This window comes from Callionymus lyra, chromosome 6, assembly GCF_982586985.1.
Source record: "Callionymus lyra chromosome 6, fCalLyr1.hap1.1, whole genome shotgun sequence".
Classification (NCBI taxonomy): domain Eukaryota; kingdom Metazoa; phylum Chordata; class Actinopteri; order Syngnathiformes; family Callionymidae; genus Callionymus; species Callionymus lyra.
Window position 1 is genome coordinate 23,350,104 of NC_141823.1, and position 15,135 is coordinate 23,365,238.

Below are 15,135 nucleotides of genomic sequence, written 5' to 3' on the forward strand. Positions count from 1 at the left end.
TGAAAACTTTTTAACAAAGATAGTTGTTCAGCCTTAACATCCACGAGCTTCTGCACTGCATGTAATAACTTGTCCATCTCCAGCAGGTTTCAGCTCCAGAAATGCATTTAGCTGCTGCTGATGCTGCACTTCATAGAAGAGAGACTTCACTGTAGCTCATCCAAGATATATATATATATTTATAAATATAGATATAGATATAGAGAGAGAGATATTGATGTTGCAGAGGACAAACACAAACTGTGGAAGGTGATGACGATGATATTATGAACAAAACACTGAACGAAGGGAATAACTTTTCAAATGATGAATAAAAGATTGAAATAATGCATTATTCGTAAGGAGAACAGCACGGAACAAGAACAAAAAAACAAAACATGCTGGTGAATTCAATTATGCATTTGTTTTCTTTTTTTACAGTACGGCAGAAGAAATAAAGTTGTTGCAAGTTGTATACTCTAAACACGGCAACAGAAAAGAGATAAAATAGTCGCAGTGGTTCTCGTGCGCTTTGATTATTGAGGTTTATTGGATCATTATTATCGGATTATTGTATTTGAACTGAGTCTAAGAAATGAAAATGTACGAGTGGAAAGAAATTGTTTCCATCCATACAACAGGCTGGACCTGCTCTCACACCTGAAGACATTTTAGAACAGGTGCATCATGGGATAGGGAGACATGTCCAGGGGCGATGTGTGGCCCATAAGCAGGCATCGAACGGCTCATAGTCTCCTAAACAGTCATATTTTACTAGAAAATAAAGTAAAATAAAAACAACACAAAGTAAAGCTGATACTTCCTAAAAGTTTTCACCCGATCTGTCCGTAAGATGAAGTGGTTGAAGACTAGCATTAGTTTCACAACATCAAATGTGGTCCTCTTCAAAAATAGTTTGAGCAAACCTGCCTCAGACTCAAATACACAAAGTTAGAAGAGTCAGAGTTGAATACGCTCATGAAGAAAGGTTTGGGAGAAACACTCGCTGAACTCTGAACTCATGGAAGGACAGTGAAGGGAACAAAGCATGCGACACACGTCAAGTAAACAACTGAAATATTTATTAAATGAAGAAATGTTTCACAGCAAACTCTTATCACAACACGGTCGTTAAGACACTTAACCCTTCGAGTACAGCTACAGTGTTCGGCCACGCTGACCGCACCCGGAGAAACACCAGCTTCTACTGAAAACATGAACACGTACGGCAGGATGGCGAAAAGGTCCACGACAACTTCCTCTCTGAAGCTCCGGATTCACACCACGGTTTTGGTGTAACTTGACATTCTTCTTTTTTTTTTTTTACATTTCCACTCTCTTCATTGTGTATTTATTGATCTGTTTTGACGTTTGTATAAACAATGAAAACCTCATCAATGCTGCGACTCATTTACAGACCAGTGATGATAAAATAATAATTCTTACTGAAATATACATTCTGGAATATCTTTATTACGCTTTAATTTATTTTAAACATCAATTAAACTTCTTCTTCTGTTGGACCGAGAAATATATTGGATTTGACTTCAGGATTATCGTGATTAATTGTCATTATAAAAGTCATTAATTGTGGAATTGTGGGCATTTTTCAAGTCTTTTTCTGGTCATTTTACAGATCAGGATATTTTTCTATTTAACAACCATAGTCAGTTTAGTTTGTGAACATCTGCTCTGAATTCTGTACAAAAGAACAGTTCGGGGAAAGGGAGGGAAACGTAAGCGATGAAAAAATACTAACAGGGTTAAGGCAAGAATAGAAAAATAACAACAAAACGTCCAAATACGACTTAATCCTAAGAAGCTGTGGTTGTGAGAATTATTCATAATCTCTTTACATCATATGTACAGCAAATCTCAAACAACAATGATGAACACAGAATTAAAAAAAAAAGAAATCATTCTTTTCATCCTCAGTTTGTAAAAACATTTACACATAAATTGCAAATAGTGTTTTATATAACAAATCCATCAACACATCCGTCGGAAAATTGTGTTTTCAGTGATTTTTTTTTGTACAAATGTCAGTGGTTTGATTGCTGTGTTTACCTTCCATGAGACCTTTTTTTTTCATTTTCTGCTTGTTTGTTTCTTGTGCACAGATGCAAGTTTTCAAGAGGCATCGTGGAAATAAAAACAACCAACATGGAAATAAAAGACAAAGCTCAGTGATCAAAAAAACCCTCCAGACAGACCTTTCTTAAAATGGTTTGGAAAAGGAGCAGATTTAAGAATCTTTGCGTGAACTAATGTGCTGTGTGTGCAGTTTTAGACAAATGCAAATAGAAAATAGAAATGTAGTTTTGAAAGATGAATCCAACTAAATAAAGACACCACTGTTGAACAAATAGATCAACCATCCTCACTCAACATGTCACCAAAACCAATAGAAGACTCAAGCGTTCATTCCTTCAGCACTGCTACTTGTGATGGTGGAGAGTCGAGTAAATGAACCAAATATTTAAACGTAAGATGAAGTTCTTTGCCTAAAAAACTCTTTTAAAATGAGGGTTAAATGTGCTTATAGTGTCAAGTGTGCAATCACAATCACCGCAGCCACAAATATGAATACACAGTGAGAAGACCAGGGGTTCTTCAAAAAGTATACATTTACGACATTGTACCTAAAAAAAAAAAACTTTCACCAATTTGTATCAAAAATAGAAACAAAGATAAGTTAAAAAAAAAAGTGTTTATCACTAATGTCTTGCATTGATGCATTCAAAGACACCATTTCCATGTCAATTCTGTAACCAAGCTACATGTTTTTTACCATGTTTAGCCGTTTATGCTAAATGTTGCTTATTGTTTCTACTTCTTCGCATGTGTGGATTTCTTTTATCAGGAACCACTGGCTCACACTTGATATCAGAATGTTCTGAAAGAAAGCATTATAGCAAAAAAAGACCTTGGACATTTAAAGAAAACACATTGTCGTTCTCTCTTGAAAAATACACAACATTTAGAACACACAAACCGTCAATAAATCAGCCCCTGTGAGTTTTTTATCTTTAAAAATGGAGTTATTTTAAAACATAAAACTGCAGTTGAAGATGCTGATGATGCATTTTTTACATTCATATATTAAAGAAAAGTGAAAAGAGGGCAAACAATCTCAGTTTTTAATCTCCGTCTGCAAGACTATATTTTGTGTAACTCAAACAACTGATCTGAAGGCTCAGATACAATAGTGGTGGAAAGTCAGTTATTTGACCGAATGTAACGTTGTGTTGTCGTGATGTTGTACATCGTGACTGTATCAGTGGCTATTTCTGAAAGTGTTGGTTTAAAAGGTTGAGGTTGAGATATTAAAACCAGCTCCTGAAAAGAAAAGGTGTGTAAAGTAAATCTTCTCGTCAAATGATGTTTGAAACCTGTTTAATTCTCGCAGTGTGACGTCAGGTGTGCACGGTAACAAGAGGAGTCTCTCAGGAGTCCAGCGACTGGAGACGTTCAGACTCCAATATAGACATTTGAGCCTCGCTTTGATGATCTCAAATCTCTCCTGCCTTCACACCGTCTCTCAGTCTGCAGCTGCTCTTTCATGCTGCAGACTCAACCACGATGTTTGCTTCTTTTAACTGGTTCATAATGTGGGCGACACATCCTTCACTGTCCCGCAGAAGTCCCTCTGCTCGGGACACCAGAGAAGAACTCAAACCGAGATCAACATCTATGACGGATATCGAAGTTTCTCCACTGATTTTTCCAATAGACTACATTGAAGTACAGACCATAAAGTGCCACGGCTCACAGAAAGAGTGAACAAAAAAAAGAAAATCGGAGTAATTTTCAAATGAGCGACACTTGAAGAAATGTGGGGAAAAAACACACACTATTCCAAATAGTATTGCATCTGATAATACCCATGTAGCCATTAGCACGGATGTGGGTGGTTCAGTGGACTCCCTGGAACCCAGGTGGTCCCGTTCACCGGCGGAGGTTGTCGATCCCTCGAGAGAGTGAAATGTAAACAGCACAGAGACAAAGACACACAACACAGTGACGGTGGTGAGGGCACGACTCCACTCCCGCCTGACACACACACTCCTTTTCTTTTTTTTTTCTGTCCTCAACGGTATAAGGGTATTAAAAGCAACCCAGTCTGCTCCAGTGTTTTATTTGGCGTGCACACACTGGCATGCACGTGTGAGTGCCTGACTCATTAGGAGGAGGGAGAGTTGGGAGACGGGCGGTCCTGCAGTGAAGAGGGGGCGGAGGGGGGTCTGCTGGATATCTTTAGTTGTTCTGAAGGCAGTCCAGATCCACAGAGCAGCAAACGTTCCCATTCTGCCCGAGAAAAAACAGACGTAATCAATAACCTTCATCACAACGTACACACAGGTGGACATAGATGGAAAATAACTACATGAAATGACTATTGATAAACACAAACTTCATGAATATATGAATCAAAATATTTCCTGTTCTATCAAACACGAATGAAGAAAACGTCTTTCATTCCTATTGGAAGCCTCTGAATAAATGTTGACGCCATAAATACCTTATTGGTTTTTGGCAGAATGTGTACGACATTTTGAACTTACATCAAAAGAGTATTGATATCAAATAACTTCAACCTCAACGTGACAAAAAGAGTTTTCCAAACATTTATTGGGGATCAAATTGACTGCACTTGACTTCCTGAGCAGCCAAACTACCAGTGACTGAAGGATTTCTATAGTAAGTAAGTAAGTAATTTTTATTTATATAGCGTTTTTCCAGACCAGGGTCACAAAGCGCTTAAACAATCAAAACAATATTCAATAAAGTATATACTTTAAAGGTCAAGATAAAACTGAGAACACAACAGGACTTCCAGAAAATGAAGGAAAAGTCTGCACAAATAAAAATGTCTTAAGATGTTTCTTGAAGGAGTCAGTAGATCATCAAACACAGAGAGAGAGGAAGATCGTTCCAAAGCTTAGGAGCAACAGTCTGGAAGGATTTCTCTCCTCTGTACAAACAAGTTTGTCGAAATATACGTTTTGTATTTTGAAGCAACACACGAAGGCTCAAGTGGACCTCTGGGTGTGGTTCTGTTTGGACTGCATTTCCTGTTACAGGAGCATCAAAGAAGATAAAAATAGACAATAATAAAGACCAGGTTGACCCTTCATGACCTAGCTTGACCTCTCCGGGGTTGAAAGATATAAAAAAAAAGCCACATGGTTAACTTGTTGAAATAAAAAAATGTTTTAAAAAAAGCTCAGAAATACTTTTTACAAAAGATCAGTGTCAGGTGTAGTATCATAGCTGCTACCTGTTGCCATGGAAACGTATTATGGTGTTAGAATAAAACAAGAGTCAAAGGTCTTTTTCAAGTCTGAATAGTTGAAGGGATTTTATTTCTTATAACCTTCAAGCTTCCTTATCTACACAACTTGAGGTGTATTATATTGTATTCAAAGGTTATCAAATAATAAACATGTTTTCTTTTCTATCTCTATTTACTACCGTTATTTTTTTTTATCTCCTCTTTCCTCCCCTCGCTTTTATTTGTCCTTTACTTGAGAGAATCTGTTTCTTCAACGCCTCACTTAGATGGAGCTTTCAAGTCGTTCCTCACAGCGTGAATCCTAGTTAACTTAACTCTAACCTTTTACACGTTTCAACAAAGCAACCTCGTGGCAACTAAAAAGTCATTTTCATCTCATCTCTCAGTATTCCAAAGGGTTTTAAAAAGCGGACAGTTGTTCCCTAACCTTGCACTTGCAGGCCGTGCACGGTGAGTTTGACATATGCCACGTGTCGCCACTGAGGCGGTCGATGCCCGCGGGGTCCTGGCACGTTTGCTGGATGTCGTAGGATATGTTGTCGGCCAGGCAGGGGTCCGTGACGCAGCGTGGGCAGCACTCGCCCTCTGCCATCGCCGTGTATTCGCACACCAGCACCGGACAGGGCAGCGGCCAGCAGTCGATCTCGCCCTCCTGCAGCAGGAAGAACAACATTCAGATGTTTCTAAACTCTCTCCGACTCAGTGGCGGCTCACCTACGGATCTGCTGCTCTGAGAAGAGACGCACTTTATTTTGATTGCTTACTCCAGTGTGTGTGTGTGTGTGTGTGTGTGTGTGTGTGTGTGTGTGTGTGTGTGTGTGTGTGTGTGTGTGTGTGTGTGTGTGTGTGTGTGTGTGTGTGTGTGTGTGTGTGTGTGTGTGTGTGTGTGTGTGTGTGTGTGTGTGTGTGTGTGTGTGTGTGTGTGTGTGTGTGTGTGTGTGTGTGTGTGTGTGTGTGTGTGTGTGTGTGTGTGTGTGTGTGTGTGTGTGTGTGTGTGTGTGTGTGTGTGTGTGTGTGTGTGTGTGTGTGTGTGTGTGTGTGTGTGTGTGTGTGTGTGTGTGTGTGTGTGTGTGTGTGTGTGTGTGTGTGTGTGTGTGTGTGTGTGTGTGTGTGTGTGTGTGTGTGTGTGTGTGTGTGTGTGTGTGTGTGTGTGTGTGTGTGTGTGTGTGTGTGTGTGTGTGTGTGTGTGTGTGTGTGTGTGTGTGTGTGTGTGTGTGTGTGTGTGTGTGTGTGTGTGTGTGTGTGTGTGTGTGTGTGTGTGTGTGTGTGTGTGTGTGTGTGTGTGTGTGTGTGTGTGTGTGTGTGTGTGTGTGTGTGTGTGTGTGTGTGTGTGTGTGTGTGTGTGTGTGTGTGTGTGTGTGTGTGTGTGTGTGTGTGTGTGTGTGTGTGTGTGTGTGTGTGTGTGTGTGTGTGTGTGTGTGTGTGTGTGTGTGTGTGTGTGTGTGTGTGTGTGTGTGTGTGTGTGTGTGTGTGTGTGTGTGTGTGTGTGTGTGTGTGTGTGTGTGTGTGTGTGTGTGTGTGTGTGTGTGTGTGTGTGTGTGTGTGTGTGTGTGTGTGTGTGTGTGTGTGTGTGTGTGTGTGTGTGTGTGTGTGTGTGTGTGTGTGTGTGTGTGTGTGTGTGTGTGTGTGTGTGTGTGTGTGTGTGTGTGTGTGTGTGTGTGTGTGTGTGTGTGTGTGTGTGTGTGTGTGTGTGTGTGTGTGTGTGTGTGTGTGTGTGTGTGTGTGTGTGTGTGTGTGTGTGTGTGTGTGTGTGTGTGTGTGTGTGTGTGTGTGTGTGTGTGTGTGTGTGTGTGTGTGTGTGTGTGTGTGTGTGTGTGTGTGTGTGTGTGTGTGTGTGTGTGTGTGTGTGTGTGTGTGTGTGTGTGTGTGTGTGTTAACACTTGCCATGCATCGGCATTGCTGGCAGCCGTACAGCCATGTGGCTCCACTGCGGTACAGAGTCCGTCCGCTCTGGTCCAGACACTGGTTGCTGGGTCTGTTGTCACAGCTCGGACAACAGAACAGGTCTTCATCGGGGTCTCCGCAGTCACATGGTCTCCTGCGGCAGTACGTCTGTCCCTCCTGGAAACAGTGTGGAAATAAAAACATCATTCTTCAGGACATTCTACTTTCCTTTTTTCCCATATATAATGAATTAGGTAAGTAAGTTGAAGGAAGAGGTTATTTGACTGTAAAATAACTTAAAAAACAGATGAACGTATTTGAGTAATTTTCAGGAAATCTTAATACTTATGCTTTTCAGGACTGTTGATAAGGAACAAGGAACATATTTTGTTGGTGTTTCTTACAATCTCAGGAACATTTTTAAGGCTTTGGTCATTGAAAACTAGTTCTTAATCATGTATCAACAACTATAATTGACTATAGGTTATAGACAAATCTTTTTTTTTTACACTAAATCAGTCTGTTTATTTACGTTGACAGACTCACAACATTATTAAATTTTTTTATTTTTTTATTTTTTAGAATCCCTTATTAGTCCCGCGAGGGGAAATTCAACCATTCACACATACTGATGTGAGTAGGCTGCACACTTGCGCCAAGTTCACCATCAGGAGCAATCAGGGTAAAGTGTCTTGCTCAGGGACACAACAACACAAGCTTGTCTGGAGCTGAGATTGAACCTGCAACCTTTTGGACTGCAGGCAACCACTCTACCATCTGAGCTATGTCGCCCCAATACCTGTCTAAACAATACCCAGGTAAACTTTTACTGCAGACTATAAAAAAGTCGAGTGTGGTGCGTTCAATAACGTAGACCAAGGATCCCCCGAACCACGTCCACATTTGGCCCCCTGAACATATACAGTACGAGCAAAAAAATTCAGGACCAACATTGTATTTTACGGGGGTGATTTTTATTTTAGTCAGTCGCTAAATTAAAACAAAGACTAGGATTTTTGCTTTAATATTCTAAATATCTTACTATACCAAGAAGGTCTGGTTTGAAAGTTATCACAATGTCAAGGTCCGAAAAAGGAAAAAGTTCAGCTTAGTTGTTAATATTTTCTGACTTGTTGTTTGAGTGTATTTGGTTATGTGTGGCTTTCTGTAAAAAAAAAAGTGTTTTAGGAACCCCTGCGAACATCACACTATTTCTGTTACAAACTGACCCTGGTCGACCATCAGAGAAGAGAAAAGTTATGTGGCCCTCTCATGAAAAGGTTTGAGGCCCCTTGAAGTAGACTATAGTGCGTACAATCAGGTAAAATACAATTCACAGAAAAAGAAAGATTTAAGAAAGTTAACTAAATGAAGAACCAAAAAAAGTGTACAAGTGAATTTAAGTATAAATAATTTGTTATTGTGTCATGTGTACATTTAAATGTCAGTGCCTTAGATAAACATCTTCCATGGATGCTAAATATTCACCTTGATTCATGATAGAATATTAGAAATATTTGGTGTGACAGTGGTAACGTTGGTTAGTAGTTTTGGTTCTAACCCAAATAATGTCATATGCAAGTTTCCTTTAGAAGAACTAGACAAAATTGTCTGATGCAGTTTATGACAAAAACAAGACTCTTTTAGTCGACTGATTTTTTTGTCATACACTGTTGTTGCATACACAAGTTCTCAGCTCCACTCAGAAGTAGTAAAAAAAAGGAGAAAGAAATTGACTTCATAAAACGGAGAATAACAATCCAAACCACTGATATAAATCAACATTCGTCGTCATCAGACGTGTCAACATATTTTATCGAAGAACTCTAGAGCTCTTAAAGGTCTTATTAAGAATCATCGTGATCCGACTAATGTTACTGATCATGAATCATACAACATAGTCAATTGTGAAAAGTAGATCTGAACTAACAATCCCTGACAGCTGCCATAATGACTAGTTGAAAAGTGGAGCAGTTGTACAAGTACATTTGTAAATAAATCATATTCATTTCACTTCTTTCTACTCTCAACTCATTTCCTGGTATAGTTAGGATTGACTTTATGTCAGATTTATTTCACCGCTGGATGAAAGTCGTCATCCATCTGTCAAAAAACACAAGTGAAGCAGTGATGGACAGATGAACGAGGCCGCAGAACAGAGAAAGCTTTCAGTCTCTGTGTGTGTTCTTTAATAAGCGTTCTGAATTAAACTATTTAAGCGTGGCATCATTTACCTTTTACACAATCTTTTCTGCTTTATTTCTCGGAAGTGAAGCTCAATGCAGTTCACACTGGCTTTACAGGCAAAAAAGAATAAAAAGCCAGAGTCGTATTTTCGCGTCCAAGGCTGCTGCAACAGAGACGTCTGTCATGTGGCACGTGGGCAGGAATACAAAGGTGTCTGTTTGATCTGCGAACCTCTCTGGCCGCCGTGTCCCTGACTCTGCCGGGGAAGAACTTTATGGTCCATTTTACTCAGCATGACACGCCAAGTCTGCTCCAGGAGCGACTGTGTGATGTAGATGTAAAAACCTTACATAAAAGAGCCGTTAGAAAACCTACAGGGCCATAAAATCCTGGCGAAGACCATTAAGAGAGCAAAACTGAGCCCTTGTTTTATTGGCGCATATTGTCCTGCTACAGTAACCACAGTGTCCCACAGAGCCACTTCTAATGTCTTTGGCCCCGCATGGATCCAGAGCTGGACCACCTGAGGAGTGACTGACAGCAGAAGGCAACCATCGACACAAAGAGAAAAAAAAATAGACCAACTTTTCAAAACATATCTCGTTTAAAAATTATCCTATTCCCTTATTATTATCTAATAAACAAGACCCCAGGATAGAGCCTTGAGGAACACCACATCCATATTTTATTTTAATTGATAACAATATTAATAATGACAATTATTACATTTTAAAATCATAATTACATTTTCGTTAGTATTATTTAAAACACATTTTTATTCTATTAAGGTAATAGAAAGAGTAATAAAAACATTTTTATCTCATCAAATCCTCTCAAAAAGGTAAATTCAAAAGGAGGCTGATGGCCACTCGACTCCACACTTCATCTGACTTACAATAACTTTGTACGGCCGAACAATCACCTGCTACTTCTCAGCGTTCGTCCTGAGGACTTCTGACATTCAATGACATTCACCTCCTGATTGCGAGGCTGGAATGAAAACATCTCTGTGGATCCCCACGGCAAACTAACACTCATCTTCTCCGGTGGAGAGCCTGGGTGTCACACTTCCCTCTCAATCTTTCCACGCCAGGTCTATTCTCGCCCGGAGCTCAGTCTTTGAAGCGCTCGCATTATGTCTGCGAGTATTCAAATGCCTCATTTTCATTGGCATGAAATTAATATTTAATGTCATGTGCTATTGTGAGAGTGAGGGTTCGGGTAAATGCTTCTATAAATATCATGTTGAATTAAGTGAATGACCTTTTTATTTTTCGCTAAAAACAATCTTTTCTTTTTTGCTGATAGACTGTGATGGAGGTCTCCGTATAACCTCATCCAAGTGAATAGTTACCTCCTCCATGGAGGTTATGAGATCATCTCTTAGTGTTTGGTAGCAAAATAATATGAAGACAGCTTGATGGAGTCTACTGACTCCTTTAAGAAACATCTTAAGACGTTTCTATTTGTTCAGGCTTTTCCTTGATTTTCTGGAACTCAGTATTATCTTGATCTTTAAAGTTTATACTTTATTGAATATTGTTTTGATTGTTTAAGCGCTTTGTGACCCTGGTCTAGAAAAGCGCTATATAAATAGGAATTACTTACTTACTTACTTACTTACAGTGAAATGAAACTACCTGGAAATGTTGATAATGTGACAAGAAAAAGATGATTCAATGTTGGCGAAGATGTGTCACTCTCTGTGGTGCAGGAGGATTGTATCTGTAAAACAGGTGTGACATTAGCAGGTGCTGGAGGTGAGAGCCCTCAAACTGTTTTTCCTAGTTTTTAAATACATTTGTTAACAACTCCACTGTTTTGTGTGTGATGTTGTGACTATTCCTAGTTTCCCTCACCCCGATGAACTGCATCAACAATGGATGTGACAGCAGCTAATAAATGGTTCTGCAATAACGTGGCGGGATTTAAACGGCATCACTTCTGTCTCTGTGAAGACGAATGTGATTTTATGAATCTCTGGTTCTTACAGTTTATTCAGGTTCCAAACAATCAGCTTTGCTAGGAATACAAATGGTATCGTGGTTATAAACTAGCATCTTATTTTATTGTATACAATTAATTAAATATAAAGAAGATTTGTTGTTTTTGTTGAAATAACAGTTTTTTCCTAAATAAACTTTGACTGGATTCAAGCTATTTTCTGGCTTCAAGGACATTATAAATGCTTCACATAGTTGTGTGTGTCACATTCATGGTACTCTTGACTTTTTTTAAAACATCTAAATAATAACACTAGCAGCTTCCTCTGCCTGTATTAGTTTTATTTTCACATTTTGGTTTGGAAGGAAGCGCATTTTTGATCACTCCGTTTTACCGTATTATCAATTTATTCAAAAGAACTTGATGAAAGTTATTTGTTTAAGTTGATTCAAGTGTGATTGTGTTTTTTTTCACACACGGAAAGTACTGCCTCCAGGGGGCGCACTAGCTGGACAGACTCGTGGAAGAGAAAATTCAAGATTGAAAAAATATATATTTTTAAACAGGGCAAGAATCAGAGACAATAGTGGTGAGATCTGCTTCTTTTAAAATGTCAAAGAAAGAGCAACTATGCACTGTAAACTTTTCAATTTCTCAATACATGTTCACGGAAAGGGATTTAAAATGATAATGGATGAAAATAACAAACCAAAAATGCATTAATAAACACAACTGAATACAATAAGTGCTATTTCAATTATTCGACATATACTGTATGAATAAAGAAGAATGAATCAGGAATAAACTTTTTGACACGTCATCAACAATGATACAAGTGTGACTTCCTTTGATAGAAATGTAAACACAGATGCACATCGTGCCCAAGTTCATATGTTTTCAATGAACTTCTTCTTCACTTTCAATATCTTCCGTGAGAATCATCTGCGTTGAGCAACTACATTGAACTGCCGTGAACCTCGGAGAAGCTAAAGAACTTGACATTTCCAATTCAGGCCCATGCGAACTTTAAATAGAGGCTTTATCAAGTTTATTCACTTTGTCCTGTATAAAGTGCTTTTTGGAGACGAGCAGCACATTGGGTTAATGCAGGGAATAAAAGAAAGAGCTGTAAAAAGATATCTTGCTCTCGTCCTCATGAAAAACTGCCATCACTTTTGTTTTATGATTTAGGCGCACAGGATGAGTTAAACACGCAGACTTATAGTAAAATATTATGACACAGCAGATTCACGTCTGCCTTCATGTGCGGCGTTCATCGGAGTCGTTAAACTGACACCCCAGAGGTAAATTTGATCATTTGGAGTTTTACGAGCTGACGATGCATCACTGGAGACGTGCTCTTGGCTGTTGTTTGGTTTCAAATCAGCGCTTTGTTTTCTTTAATTCCTGTTTTCGTAAAGACGACGTGTTCGACTGAAACACGCGACCATTGACAGACACGAGTTAGTCAACAAATACAGTCCAGTAAATATGATGTGCTTTTCAACAGATGCCATGTGTATTTTCTTTCATACTAAACTAATGAAAAAGTTTTTCGGTAATGTTTTCTCAACATAATAAAGTCAAGCAAAATAATAAAACTAAGATTATAGAAGTTCTTCAATCGAAGCTTGAATTGTTACCGAAAAAAAACTTTCAACACACAAAACAACGTGTTTTTTTGGATGGATTTTGTAAACACCTATTTGTACAACTCATTACTTTAGCAATCAGAAGTAATTACAAAAACAAAAGTGATTAAAAAGTGATTATTTTTTACTGATTAAAAAGCTGTTTTAAAAAGTTATATTTCAAAAAGTCTAGAAGTGGGTTATATTGCAGTGTTCAGTTCAGTGGGGGCTTTCTCGACGAGACATGTCGCCCCTTGTGATGGTCATGTTTTTTTAATCTTACGCTTCCTTCTGGCATTACTCTAAATACTCTGGGCCAGGTTTCTGTCAGTCTTCTCTTCTCCTCTCAGCGACTGTTTACTAACTATTTTGTAAGTAACTTCACATGGCAGGAGTAGGAAAAGTAGGGTCGTTGTATAGGAGGAAACTACATTAACTTGATACGGTGATTCTGAGATACTATATTGATTACAAGACCATTTATCATTAATATAGTATATTTATTTATGCTTGTGTAGCAGATGAGGAAAAAAATATGTTCCTGAGAAGGTGAAAAGTATTTGTTCACAGTATTTTTACTTATTTTCGAAAGTCAGTGCTACAATGTAGACCATCTGTCGCATTTAAAGTACCTAAAATGAATAAATAAATGAATAAATCATATATAGATATTTCAGTTCTTAACAGCATATTCTTAATGTAAACAACATAATACAGAGAAGAAAAACATTATTATTTTTTTAATGCCAATTTATACAATTTGAAAAGACAGCTGTATTATAAACCTGTTATTCTTGACATTGTCATATGACTAGGATGATTAAAAAAAATTTGATTTCATTCATAATTACTCTAAAGTCTATATTTAATTGTTATGATATTTTGTGGGATAATAAGCTACATCTTCTAGAACAGATTGCTGTTTAATTGATTGACATATTAGTGTCATATTTGAAATATGTTTTAATTATACATCTCTTTAAAACTCTAAATTCAAACGTTATAAAATGTAATTATTTTAAATCTTATACCTGCCATTGTAAATTATGTGAGACCTTTTAATTTGTTTGACAAATTAAAAAATCTAAATTTGTTTCAAACAATCAATAGATATGGCAAAAATGAATAAACTAATTAATAATAAATGGAGATTAAAAACATGGATTTTAAACAGTAAGGTAAGGTAAGGTAAAACTTTATTGATCCCTCAGGAGGTCTCCTTCGGGAAATTGTTTTTTTCCAATAGCCAAGAATTTTTTCATAAACAATAAAAAAATAATACATAAAAAATAAAATAAGAAGAAGAACATAAAGAGAAAGAACAAGATGACACAATCTAAGTCTAAAGATAAAGACAAAGAACATAGGTCAAAGAAAAACAACAAAGACAAAGGATACAAAGACTAACATAAAACAGAACATCCAGATACTCTCACTGCACCCCTGCACCCGAACTCAGAATTGTACAATTTAATAGCTCGAGGAATGAATGAGTCCCTGAGTCTATTTGTTTTGCACCTGGGTAGGAGCATTCGTGCACTCATTCTGCTTCTCTGCTCACTGATGACAGTGCTCAGAGGATGACTGTCATCGTCCATGATGGACAGTAGTTTGTTCAGTGATCTCCTCTCAGCAACTGTCACCAGTGAGTCCAGCTTCATTCCAACGTACAGAGTATGAACGTGATAAAGGATTACTAAGAAGACACATCTGACCATCTTCAATGGTATTACTTTGAAAGTTAATTTCCTCCCTTTGACAACATTTGGTGAGAACTCAACATATCCTAAGTTCGGCTCAGGAAAGGAGAATCCCGAGTAACGGTTAGATTGGCAGCAGTATGAGGTCAGCGCTTTTAAGTTACGATGGCTCGACCTCACGCTGTTCTGTGGGTGAGCAGTAAAAAGATAGACCCGCCTTTTGTTGCTCCTGATTAGTTGATATTGTGTGGTGCCTTCAGTGATTGGCTAGATTTACGTCACCTTGCATGAGCAGATCGCACAGACGTCGTCGCTGGGTCTCCAGTTCTCTCCGTTGCGCCGGATTTCCTCTTCCTGCGGACAGTCGCCGCTGCAGCCTGGACCGGCGATGCACACGCAGTCGTAGCCTCCCGGCAGGTTCACGCACACGCTGTCGTTCCAGCAAGTGTGCGTCTGCAAGCTGCACTCGTCGATGTCTGGAAAAAACACATCAGAGAGGGCCGTGACACATGAT

The 15,135-nt window shown here is 38.5% G+C and overlaps 1 protein-coding gene across 1 annotated transcript in view; it reads right to left on the minus strand.

Annotated features, from left to right (window-relative positions):
* Positions 1 to 1,044: 1,044 nt before the first annotated feature.
* Positions 1,045 to 15,135, minus strand: part of LOC148077634 (protein kinase C-binding protein NELL1-like) — a 164,252-nt gene continuing 150,161 nt past the window's right edge. Inside the window, exons 17-20 of the mRNA XM_087794323.1 lie at positions 14,904 to 15,097; positions 7,160 to 7,336; positions 5,703 to 5,927; positions 1,045 to 4,287 (exon numbers count right to left, since the gene is read on the minus strand). Of these exons, the coding sequence (XP_087650449.1) occupies positions 4,237 to 4,287; positions 5,703 to 5,927; positions 7,160 to 7,336; positions 14,904 to 15,097 (647 nt within the window). The 3' untranslated portion in view covers positions 1,045 to 4,236. The remainder of the gene's footprint in view (positions 4,288 to 5,702; positions 5,928 to 7,159; positions 7,337 to 14,903; positions 15,098 to 15,135) is intronic.